A 12,296-nucleotide genomic window follows, 5' to 3' on the forward strand; every position below is an offset into this window, starting at 1 on the left:
CATTCCGTCATAAGGCGTTGAAATCATGTGATGATTTGATGAAACAATCATAACATATCAGCAGACTTCTTCATAAGCAAACATCAGAAGAGATTGAAAATAATCGAATTCGACTAGGAGCATCTATAGATTGCATTAGATGGTTGACATTTCAAGGTTGCGCATACAGAGGACATGATGAAAGCCAAAGTTCAAGCAACAGAGGTAATTTTTTGGAAATGTTGAAATTTTTGGGATCTTACAACGAAAGAGTGAAAAAGAATGTTTTGAAAAATGCTCCAAAAAATGCTAAGTATATTACAAATGATGTCCAAAAAGAAATTCTACATATTCTTGCTACTAAGGTGAGAAATTCAATTAGAGAAGAGATTGGAGATGCCAAATTTTGCATTATTGTTGATGAAGCTAGAGATGAATCTAAAAAGGAGCAAATGGCCATTGTTTTGAGATTTGTTACTCTAGATGATTTTGTTAAAGAGAGATTTTTTGATCTTGTGCATGTCACTGATACTTGTGCAACAACTTTAAAGAAAGAATTGATTTATGTCCTTTCTCATTATAATCTCCAAGTTGAAAATATTAGGGGTCAAGGGTATGATGGTGCTAGCAACATGCGGGTGAGTGGAATGGTTTGCAAGCTTTGTTTCTTAAAGATTCTCCTCAAGCATATTATGTACATTGTTTTGCTCATAGGTTACAATTAGCATTGGTGGTAGCTTCAAGAGAGGTACTTCAAATTCATGAATTTTTTACTCAATTAAACTCTATTGTCACTATTGTTAGTGCTTCTTCAAAAAGACATGATCAATTACAAGAATCTCAAGCAATTGAAAATGCAAACTTGGTTGCTCAAAATGAATTAGAAACAGGCAAAGGTGCGAATCAAATAAGCACTTTACAAAGAGTTGGGGATACTCGATGGAGCTCTCACTTTAATTCTATTTGCAGTTTAGTAAAAATGTTTACTGCTACCAACATTGTTCTCAATAATATCATTGAAGATAGGACAACTTATGCACAAAGAGGTGAGGCTTATGGTGTTAGTAAAATATTATTGTCATTTGAATTTGTTTTCACTTTGCATTTGATGAAAGAGATTATGGGAATCACTAATGTTCTTTGCCAAGCACTGCAACAACAATCTCAAGATATTCTTAATGCAATGCATATTGTTTCTACATCAAAGTTACTTCTTCAACAATTAAGAGATGGTGGATGGTGCAACTTTCTTGCAAATGTTAAAGATTTTTGTGAAAAGCATGAAATTGAAGTCCCTAATATGAGTGCACAATATATTTTTGGAAGAGGTCGATCTCGTCAACCAAATGTGACAGTTGAGCATCATTATCGAATAGATGTATTCTTGACAACAATTGACTCTCAAATACAAGAGTTGAATAGTAGATTTAGTGAGCAAACAATAGAGCTTTTGACTTTGAGTTGTGCTTTGGATCCTAAGGACAATTTCAAATCATTTAATATTGAAGAAATTAGCAAGTTAATAGAGAAGTTTTATCCCCTTGACTTTCTTTCTAATGAGCTTAATATTTTGAAATTTCAGTTGCAACATTATCAGCATGATATACCAAATCATTTGAAAGGCATTGGTACACTTTCTGAATTGTGCAAGAAGTTGCAAGAAACGGGAAAATCAAGAACTTATCACATGGTTCATAGATTAATACGTCTTGTTTTGACTCTACCAGTGTCTACAGCAACAATAGAAAGAGTTTTTTCAGCAATGAAATTTTAAGACAAGACTTAGAAGTAAGATGGCCGATGAATTTCTTGCAAACAATTTGATCATCTATATAAAAAAAGAATTAGCAGCTATTTTCGGCATAAATTCAATTATAGATGATTTTGAAAATAGAAAAAAAACGTCGAATGATATTTTCATGATACAAAATTGTAAGTGGTAACTTTTATATATTATTGTCTTACTTTAATTGAAATTATATATTTAATTTTTTTATTTTATCAATAGAAATAGTAATATAAAATATTTTTAGTAAATTATTAAACATTGTCTCCCTAAATAGTTAGTCTAACTCCGCCCCTAATATTACAGTGTATATAAATATACCTTCTGTTAGTTCTAATGTAAAGTATAGCTTATCATAATTGCTAGATTCAATTTAATTCCATTCCATTCCACACAATCATTTTTTTTCCCTTGGATATCATCACTCCACAAGTGCTGCATAATCTGTATAGTTCTTTGATGTTACGTGGTGCTTGTGCATTATTTGGTTGGTAAAAGCGAACCCACCCCACATCTTGGAACATCAACTATTTTTGTTTATGTCTTGGTGCTCACAACATGCATAATAAATTAATAATCATATGAAAGCTAAATCTTAACAACGCATTATTCACTTCAACGTTTTTCCTCACTTCATGTGTACAGTATTCCCCATTTTAGCTAAGGTACAATCCACATTTGTAATTAAATGCGTTTCTAAATTTTGAATCCTGATTGGAATACAACGTCTTAACTCGGGAATGGATTTTTTTAATTTTTTTAACAATTGAAAGAGTAAAATATAATCTCTCATTATTAATTTTATAAGTGAAATTAATAATAAATATGAGAGAGAATAATGAAGGATTAAAAATTATAGTTTACACTCTTATTTTTTTCTTAATAATTCAGAGGATCCATTTCCTCTTAACTCAATTAGGCTACGTTTGTTTATAGAGATAGGACACTGAAACAGAGACAGTGAAATATAAAATTATATTTGATAGATGAGATATAAATAAAAACATTGTGTTTAAAAACATTAAATTAGTATATTTTGTATCTATCTTAATAAAAAAGATACAGAGATATTAACAAAAAATACAATTTATTTTTATTTTTAAGTAAGTATCATTTGATATATTTAATTGTATAACTATATATGTTTAACTCATTTTTAATGCATATTTTATATTTTAATATATATTTTATATTAATAATTGATTTTAGTAGTGAATTTTAATATACACCTCATATGATTGGTCATTACAATATTGTTTTTATGTACAGCTTTTTAAATCTTACTGGTCCTTAAGATAATTTGTCATAAAATAAATTATATTAATACACATAATTTAAAATGTCCTTCTTTATTTATTTTTTAGTAATATTTAAATGAATCTAGCAAATATATACACTGACACATGATAAAATTGTTAATTAAAAAAATATTTATAGAAAAATATAAAATTTAAATTCTCAATATATTTATTGTGTATTTATTAAAATAAATTAATAAATTTTTTTTATTAATAATAACATTAGCATGTGTTTTATATATGTTCAAACCCTAATTTTATTATATAATTAAAATTTTGAGAAATTTTCTTATAGGTTAATTGGTAGAGAAAAATAAAAGGCAATTATTTATGTTGTCTACCCACAACCTTGGATTTTTCGCTACCACCTCTTATTGGATATAATATATAATCGATGTTTCCATTAATTTTTTTCTTTTTTGAAAAGACTATCTTTTGACTCTTTTCAGAAAATATGAACAATAATTATCAATTATTTTTCAATAATATACCTCTATAAATAACTGATGGTTTGAGAGAGAATAAGATAAAATAAAGAGAGAGGAGAAGAATAAAGTATTTAGAGTAATTGTTTAAAATATACCTGATTATTCTTTCTTCTTTTTAAATATTGATTTTAGAATATTACCTCATAAACCAATAATGCAGATGGAGGCCTACGAGTGCCCGAGGAGGCCGAGCTGCGGCGGAGGGCGGCGGAGGAGGAAGAAGAAGGAATGAAAGGAGTGTGGAGAAGGTGAGCCATTTGGAAAATCGAACAATGCAGAGAGAGAGAGAGAGAGAGAGAGAGAGAGAGAGAGAGAGAGAGATGGTTGCTATCAGAGTGATATAACTAAATAATAATGTGATTTATACACAATATAATATTTATAACAAATATTATGATACAAAGAAAGAAGATATTTAATTATGTGGCTAGATAGATCCCTTACTTCATGTTTTTTCTTATTTCTAATTTTATGATATATTTTATATCTACCAAACGTACATTGCATATTCTTTGCAATGGAAAAATAGGATGCATTTTAAATATATCATAGTTTCAAAAATTAGTATTTTTAGCCATTGAATTTAAATATAAATTTAATTTTGGCTATGCATCTCAAATTCTCAATAGTACAATTAGACTATGTTTGGTTTATATATGAATTCAGACAGAAATACAAAATTTTTTACTTTGATAGTTATGTACTGGATAAAATAATAAATTATAAATATTAATATTATTCAAGACAACACAATATTTAACAGGTTCTTTATAATATAATTGATCAATTTATCAAACATTAATCAAAATTCATATATGTATTTTTCTTTGATTTTAGTAAATTTCTTTGCATAAACTAAAAAAAAAAAATCCAATTTTCATAACCCAAAAAATTGAACATACAATAAATCGTTCTTTCCACTAAAAAATTTCAATAAATTTGTCTAAAAGTTGAATCAGATAGCAAAAGACAGTAAAAAAAAAATTACGCGAGTATCAATAGTTTTATATACAATTCTGTAAGTACCTTCACAAAGGATTTTGTGCTCCAAATACCCATCGACAACTTCTTTAAAGGGATCTAAATCTATTATTTTTGTTACTAATGCTAACTTCACTCAAAAATTGAGAATTTGCAAGTGGGTAATCTAGATAGTAAATTAGGATTTTATCAGAAATGAAAATTGTTAACTTTTTGAAACACTGAAAATGGCACAATAGACAGTGTCTAAAATCTAAAAAAGCAGTGTTCGAAGGTTTCAAAATTTCCTCACAAATAGTGTCATCTTCACAAATAGTGCCTAAAAGGTGGAAGGGAGAAGGAAGAAAGAAGAAAAGAGGGTGGCCGTGCCGGAACAACGTCTGAAAGGAATAGTGGTGGATAAAGGAAAGAGAAGAAAGAAAGAAGAAGAAGAAAGGGGTGCTGGAAGGGATTTAATCTAAGAAAGAAGAGGATGGAAAGATAAAATTCCCATAGTGGTCCCTGAGATTGACGTTGTGTACCAAAATCGTCCCTGAGATTTCAATTGCACAAATTACGTCCTTAAAATTGGAAAAATTGCACCGTATTAGTCATTGACTTGTTTTCCATTAACAACGCGCTGACGTGGACCTTTGGTGACATGTGTCACCTTATGGTTTGGCCACGTGTAACAATATGATGATGTGTCAGTCAACGACACGTGGCATGCTGACGTGGATGGTTATGGCACGTGTCACAATGCTATTGTTGACGTGTCATCCACTATGTCATCGTTACATGTGCACTAAATTTGTCATTTATTTTGCATCAAATGACTCATTTTTGTCCCTAAAATTGAATGTCGTGCACCAAATTAGTCCCTTCATTAGTTTTTTCTCATTTGTTTTATAAATTTAAAATTCTCATTATATATTTGAATACACTAATTTTAATTTTAACTTTTCACAAGTTATTTAAATACAAGTATTTTTATAAAATATTTTTAAAATTTAAGTTTTAATTATATAATTTTTTTTATAATATTTATTAAAATAATTATGTGAGATATTGATATTGATTTAGTAAAGAGTGTAAGTTAAGAGTATAATAATATTCCTTAATACAATTTTTTTAATATTTAACACTTTAATAAATATTTTAAGAATAGTTGATAAGGCACTTGTTAACTAATATAAATTTATTATTCTCATCCATTTTAAAAATGTCTGATTTTCCATATAATTGACTTCTTACTAAATTAATAAGATAGATTTATATTGTCGATTATAATAATTCATTTTATCTATAACTTAACTAGGTGGCTTTTTCATATATTACACTATTAATCAATATAAGTACTTATTGTAACCATAACTTAAACAGTATTAAAACAGATACAAATAAACACAAGAGGCAATAATAAAGTTTTGATTTTAGTTAATATGTGCTCTAATGATACAAGTTAAAATTATTAAGAGTATATACCCATTTTGGTCCTCAAAGAAATTTAAACCAGACATTTTAATCCCAACTAAAATTAATTACTCGATTGGTCCTTAATAATTACTTCCGTCAGTCACTTAGATCCTTGGCTCCGTCAACTCTAACGAAAGACAAAAAGGTCCCTGAAAACTCTAACATGGGACAAAATGATCCATGACAACTCTAACAAGGGACAAAATGATCCGTGACCCCTTTATTTGAAAACGACGCTGTTCTTCCCCAATTTTTATCATATCTTGCATAACCCTAACATTCATACTCTCTTTAACCTTCACAGCCTTCTTTTTCATCTTTTCTTTCCTCCTCTTTAACTCCAAGATTAAGCCATAGTGTAATTGTCACACGTGTCGCACCTACCTCAACATGTCATGGACCACCACTTCCTAAATCTTTGTGACTGGTACATCCACCTCCTCTGCACTTCACCCACCAAAAGCATCCACTTTTAAGTCTGATAATATCACCTCCAACCCCAAAAATGTTCACGATATCCTCAAGACCAAGTTCCACAACTACTCCAAGGGCACGTCTTTCTCCACTCTCCGGCAAGCAATATAGATTGTTTGGACATTAGGACATCATGAAAAGATTCTCCTTCGACATCATATGCAAATTTTCAATTGAAATAGACACTGAGTGCTTCATTCCTTCTTTCTCGGAGTCCAAGTTGACAGACAACTTCAACCTCGCATCCAAGCTATTACAACGAGTAATGTCGTCGTTGCCGCTCATATGGAAACTGATGCGATTATTGAACATTGGTTCAGAGAAGAAGCTGAAGGAAGCGATCGGAGTGATGGACAATGTGGTCATGGAGATGTTAGGGCAGAGGAGGAGGGAGATAGCAACGACGATGACGAGTCTTAACAAATCAGACTTGCTGTCTAGATTCATGGGATCCATCAAAGACGACAACTAGTTGAGAGACATAGACATTAGTTTCCTGAGTATGAATTGGTTGAGAACAAGTTGAGAATTTTTTTCCTTGTGAACGTTAAATTTATAGAGTGTGCATTGTGTAGTTTGAAGTTACAGTGTTAGATTGTTCGTGTTATGCGAGATATGATGGAAATTGGGAGAGAACAGTATCATTTTTGAACAGAAGAGATCAGAGATCATTTTGTCCCCTGTTAGAGTTGTCAGGGACTGTTTTGTCCTCCGTTAGAATTAACAGAGTAAAGGACCTAAATGAATGACGAAATTAATTGTTAGGGACCAATCGAATAATTAATTTTAGTTAGGGACTAAAGTGTCCAATCTAAAATTTTTTGAGGACCAAAATAGGTATATACTCAATTATTAATTAAAAAATTTATTATAAAAATGTGTATAATAAAAAATATAATTAAAATTAGTGTATAAAAAAATTGAGAATGTTAAATTTAAAAAAAATGAGAAAAACTGATGAATGGACTAATTTGGTACATGACATTTAATTTCAGGGATTAAAATGAGTCATTTGATACAAAGTAATGGACCAATTTGGTGCACATCTAACGAAGACATAGTGGATGACACATGGACAAATAGCATTGTGACACGTGGCGTAACCATCCACGTTAGCATGCCACGTGTCTTGAACGACACGTCATCATACCGTTACATGTGGTCAAACCATGAGGTGACACGTATCACCAAAGGTCTACATCATCAAGCCACATCAGCGCGTCGTTAACGGAAAACAGGTCAGAGACTAATATGGTGCAATTTTTTCAATCTCAGAGATATAATTGGTGTAATTGAAATCTCAAGAACAATTTTAGTGCAGGACGTCAATCTCAGTAACTACTACGAAAATTTAGTCGAATAAAAGACAAGTTTAGAATTAAAATAAAATAAAATAAAAATAATTTATGCCTTATAAATTATGTTTTAGTGTCTTAAATTAAAAGAAAAATAAAATATTAAAAACATATATTTTATAGGAAGGTTTTCCAATGCTCTAGTAACTTTTACTGGTTCTTTGATGATCCAGGGTGCAGTACCCTTGAGATATATCATTAAAAATGTTGAGGCTGCAGATTTATTAGGATTATTATGGTGTAGAATCATAGAAAAAGGGTGCAAGCTGTTCCCAAAACCTATTGAAAAGGTGACAAGCAAAACCTACAGAAGTTTATTGAGATTGGGGGCAGCTGTGGTGTGTTGTTAAATTATTGAGCCGCAGCTATTAAGCCAGCGCGGTAGTGGAGTGGTAGCATGGAGTTGGTTTTTTTGTGGACTAACATGGGCCTGGTTGTTTATGTTGGATCGGGTAAGTTTTAAAAACCATGTCCCACCCCCATTTGATTACCTGAATATCATTATTCATAACCTAGCGCAGCCATCGTAGAAGAAACTAGAAACTCAGCTCTCTAAACGCGATACCCAACCCCACGCAGTCCTCCCAGGGCCTCGCAAACCGTCGAAGTCGCGCGGAAGCAGCACCTCACAGCCACTCCCAGTCCCAGGAACCAACGCCCCCTAACCCCATGCGAGTCCCATTGAAGAATCGCCTCCAAGCAGCGCCGGAGAGCCAAGAAGCAGCGTGGACCATCCCCTCCCAACAGTGGCATACCGGTGAACCTTACCCCTTCGACTCCAGATATGGAGGCTCCAACTTAGGTATTAATTTGAACGATTTCTTTTCTTTGTTGTGTAATGCAGTGTAGTTTTCTTTGAATTTTCTGGTAATTGTTATTGATATCATTGTATTTGAATTTTTGCATTTCTTTGAATTTGTCATTTTATTTTGTTTCAAATAGCCGATTGATTGTCATTAACAGTGTTTGTAATTGAAACTTAATACCTGGCAAATCCAGTAGTTCCAGCTGCATGCATCATAGGGATAGAAATGGGTTGCCCTTGTTGTTTGATACCTAAGTGGTGGGGCCCATCTTCTCCCATTCAGGTGTGTGATATTTTTCTTTGTTGATGTCAAACTTCGTTTAAATTTGGTTAATCTGAAATTTGTTTGATAGAGGCTGAGAGAGATGCCTTCCGATGGATCTGAAAGTCAGTTGTATTAGGTGGATGAAATCCTGAGTGTTTATGTCAGTGATTACCGATCGAGTGTGCAGTGTGGTGGGACAAGTGTGGGAAGCACACCCAGACCTTGGAAAAACTGTAAGTATAACCACCTGTATTCGGAGATCCTGATGTTCTAATTTTGGTTATGAAAGAGGTTATTTGTTCGTTGAATCTATTTTATATAAATTTTTGGTTATAGAATACTGCCGGAATGTATGGGATGAGAGATCTGGATGCAAAACCAATATTGTTCTACCATAGGCCATTCAGTTAGTGTGTATTAATTGGCGAGGTGAGTGACGTTGAAGTTTGTCCTTGTGTCATTTATATTTTTTAATCAGTTGATGATTGCCTTAGAATTATTAAATAATTAATTAAGAAGGGGATTACTGCTGGTAAATAAATTCACAAATAGTTGTTTGGTGCCCGAAAATGGTGAATAAGTTGATGATTCGGTTTGTTTCATGTTGCATCAGAAGTTGCTGGCTTTTTGGTTATGGTTTATTCTGCCAGTTAGAGATCAAAGAATTATTGTAATGTTATTTGAAAACTTGAATATTGTTGGACCTACCAGCTGGGGATGGAATAGAAGTAAAATGGAGGTAGAGAGAAGATTTTAGCGTTTGTTTGAATGAAGGTTGTTACGGAGTTGTATACTTATTGGAGTTAAAGCAAGATTATTTCGTTATTTTTGAGTATAACGGGAAATTTAAATTTAAATTCCCGGTGATTCATTTGAGTGACTCCGATATTGATTATTCAAGTTTGATAATTTTCCATGAAGATGACCGCCGTATGGGAAATAATTTTCCTATTCATATGATGGTGATCAATATGGAAACTTCTGAAACTTGAGTAATCAATTTCGGAAGCAGTCAAACGAATCGCCGCGGATTTAAATTTGGATTCTGCTTTGTACTTAAATGCCACGAGAAACTCTTGCTTTAGTTCCGATAACTCTACAACTCTGTCTCAGCCTTGGTTCATTCAAACACTATAATTTTTCTTCTTGCTCCATTTTACTTCTATTTCATCCCGGTTGGTAGCTCTAACAATATTTGTTTCCGCAGGCTATTCGAAAATTTCTGTTTTAAGAAATTCGATGCTACCTCGTGATGTTGGCAACACGGTCTATAATGATTGTTGTTAGCACGATATCCAATAGGAATGCAGGAAATTGAAACTGATATGATTTATAATCTCTTTTTCCGTCGAATAATTACGCAATAGAAATAAAAAATGCAGTAACTTGTTTTAATGTGCATGTCTTTGTTGCTGACTTCCTGAGGACGAGGCCCACAAAGGGGGATAAGAAAAGGCTGCGTGCGCACATTGGAACAGACGTGGAAGAATACAAAGGTTATGCCGACATGTACCTTGGGCTTTGACTAGAAATCATGTTTTTGTCAGGAGGGAGGGACACGTGAAGCAATTTAAAGTGACCAAATTTCACAAACGGGAGACACATTCTGCGCAACATGAAAAGGGGATTTTTTTGGAGAGGTACATATATGTTGTTGACATCTTGTTTCAGTTTTGCGACCTTATAAATTTCAAAGCATGACATGGTGTCCACGTGATTGTGTTTTTTGACTTCGCTGGCCACATGAGGCTGCATATATTCAGCATTTTTTCTTTGTTCGAAAGAAACTTATTGAATTTAACGTTACTCTACATTTCTTTAGATTGTGTATCTTGTTGTGGCGCAATTTTTTGTTCTGTTCTTCTATGTTATTTGCACTGAAAGCTTTATTAGCATAAGACTAATGTTGCATCTTTCTGCATTGTTTTGGCTTGGTTCTTCAGTTTTAGTATGCAACATAGGTAAAAGAGGAATCTTTTGGTTTCTGTTCTTTTACATTGTTGGAAGGTTCAAGTTCGGTTCTTTCCGTTTTGCTATGGAAAACAAAACATGGGTTTTGTGTTTTGTTTAGTGGAAGGAAAAGACGCGGTTTGCTCTCTTGGCTGGAACCCATGTTTGTCTTCTAAGCTTATCCGGTTCAGGCATGCTTCTGTTTTGTTCTTGTTTTTGTTTGTTGTTTTTCCCATTGTTCTGACACTGTTTCTTCCTCCCTTTTATTGAAAATTTAAATATTTTTTTTGAATCGTTTAAAGATCCTTGCTTTACTTTCTATTGTCCCTTTAAATACTTTTTTTCTAATTTGATGAAGAAAATATAAAAGACGATGAACCACTTTAACTGTTTTGTACTTTGTTTTTGCCAACTTTATGTTCTGTATTGGTCTTTTCGGTTGTTATTTTTTTAGATTTCCAAACTTGTCTTAAATTTTAACACTTTTAACTCAAATGTGTCACTTGCATGACAGGTGGTTGCTGAAAGAAGTTCTCCAATTCATCACAGAATGTTGAATCTATAAAAGAAATGTCTGTTTCCTATAAATGTTACAACCGGGTTGTACAGAATTTATATGTATTTAGACTTCGCATCAAGGAAGAAATACAGTCTCAATCGGATGCATGAATGTCAATAATCTAACCATCATTGAAGTGCACTAGTATTTTAACTTGGACAATTCTTGTCATGCCATTCCTTTTCCTCATGTCCATTTCATCAAGTCTCGTTTTCTACTTCCTAGTAGGGTTGAGAGATGAATTAAACTTCTTAATGTACTTTGTGCTATACATTTTCATGTCTCTTTTAGCAAGTGAAGCAATTATGTTTGTCATGGAAGTTGTTTATCATTTTGCTGTGTTCATTTTATTATGCAGATAATAATCTCTGCTTATTAGTTGTAGGTGTCAGAGAGTCGGTACAAAATTTAGTAGTTTTTTTTGCTTACTTGCATCGTTGCATTGTACAATGAAATTATTTTTTATGCATTTTGCATTTCCTATATCAATTTTCAGTTTATAATGAATTTTTGTAGCTGTATGTGTTTCGTCAAATTATTATCATTAATTAAATGTGTCTCATTCTCAATCCCCGATTGCACCAGATCTTAAGATTCTTGTGGTTTTTTCTTGTTACTTACATTGGGGAAGTTATTTTGTTTATATAAAAACAAAATATTTTTTTTCAAAAGGTTTATGACGTTTTGTCTTTTTATAATAAAAAAATATTTATTATCCAAAAATGACGTTTTGTCTTTTTGGATTTTAAAAAAATTTTTGTTTTATAAAACCTCAGTAACGTTATGTACTATCATAATAGGAATGTAAAATATCAAAATGAACAAAAATTATCGCATTTCACATTAAAATTGTCTATATCTAAAAATCTTAGCCTGCATGTACCGTATATGTTCAGATGTC

At 32.2% G+C, this 12,296-nt stretch overlaps 1 protein-coding gene across 1 annotated transcript; it reads left to right on the forward strand.

Moving 5' to 3' along the window:
• Positions 1–958: 958 nt before the first annotated feature.
• Positions 959–6,881, forward strand: LOC107473697 (uncharacterized). The gene is made up of 3 exons (XM_016093283.1): positions 959–1,607; positions 3,712–3,799; positions 6,782–6,881. The coding sequence occupies exons 1-3, from the start codon at positions 959–961 to the stop codon at positions 6,879–6,881; spliced, it is 837 nt and encodes a 278-aa protein (XP_015948769.1).
• Positions 6,882–12,296: the final 5,415 nt, after the last annotated feature.

Source organism: Arachis duranensis, chromosome 2 (assembly GCF_000817695.3).
Source record: "Arachis duranensis cultivar V14167 chromosome 2, aradu.V14167.gnm2.J7QH, whole genome shotgun sequence".
NCBI classification, from domain to species: Eukaryota; Viridiplantae; Streptophyta; class Magnoliopsida; order Fabales; family Fabaceae; genus Arachis; species Arachis duranensis.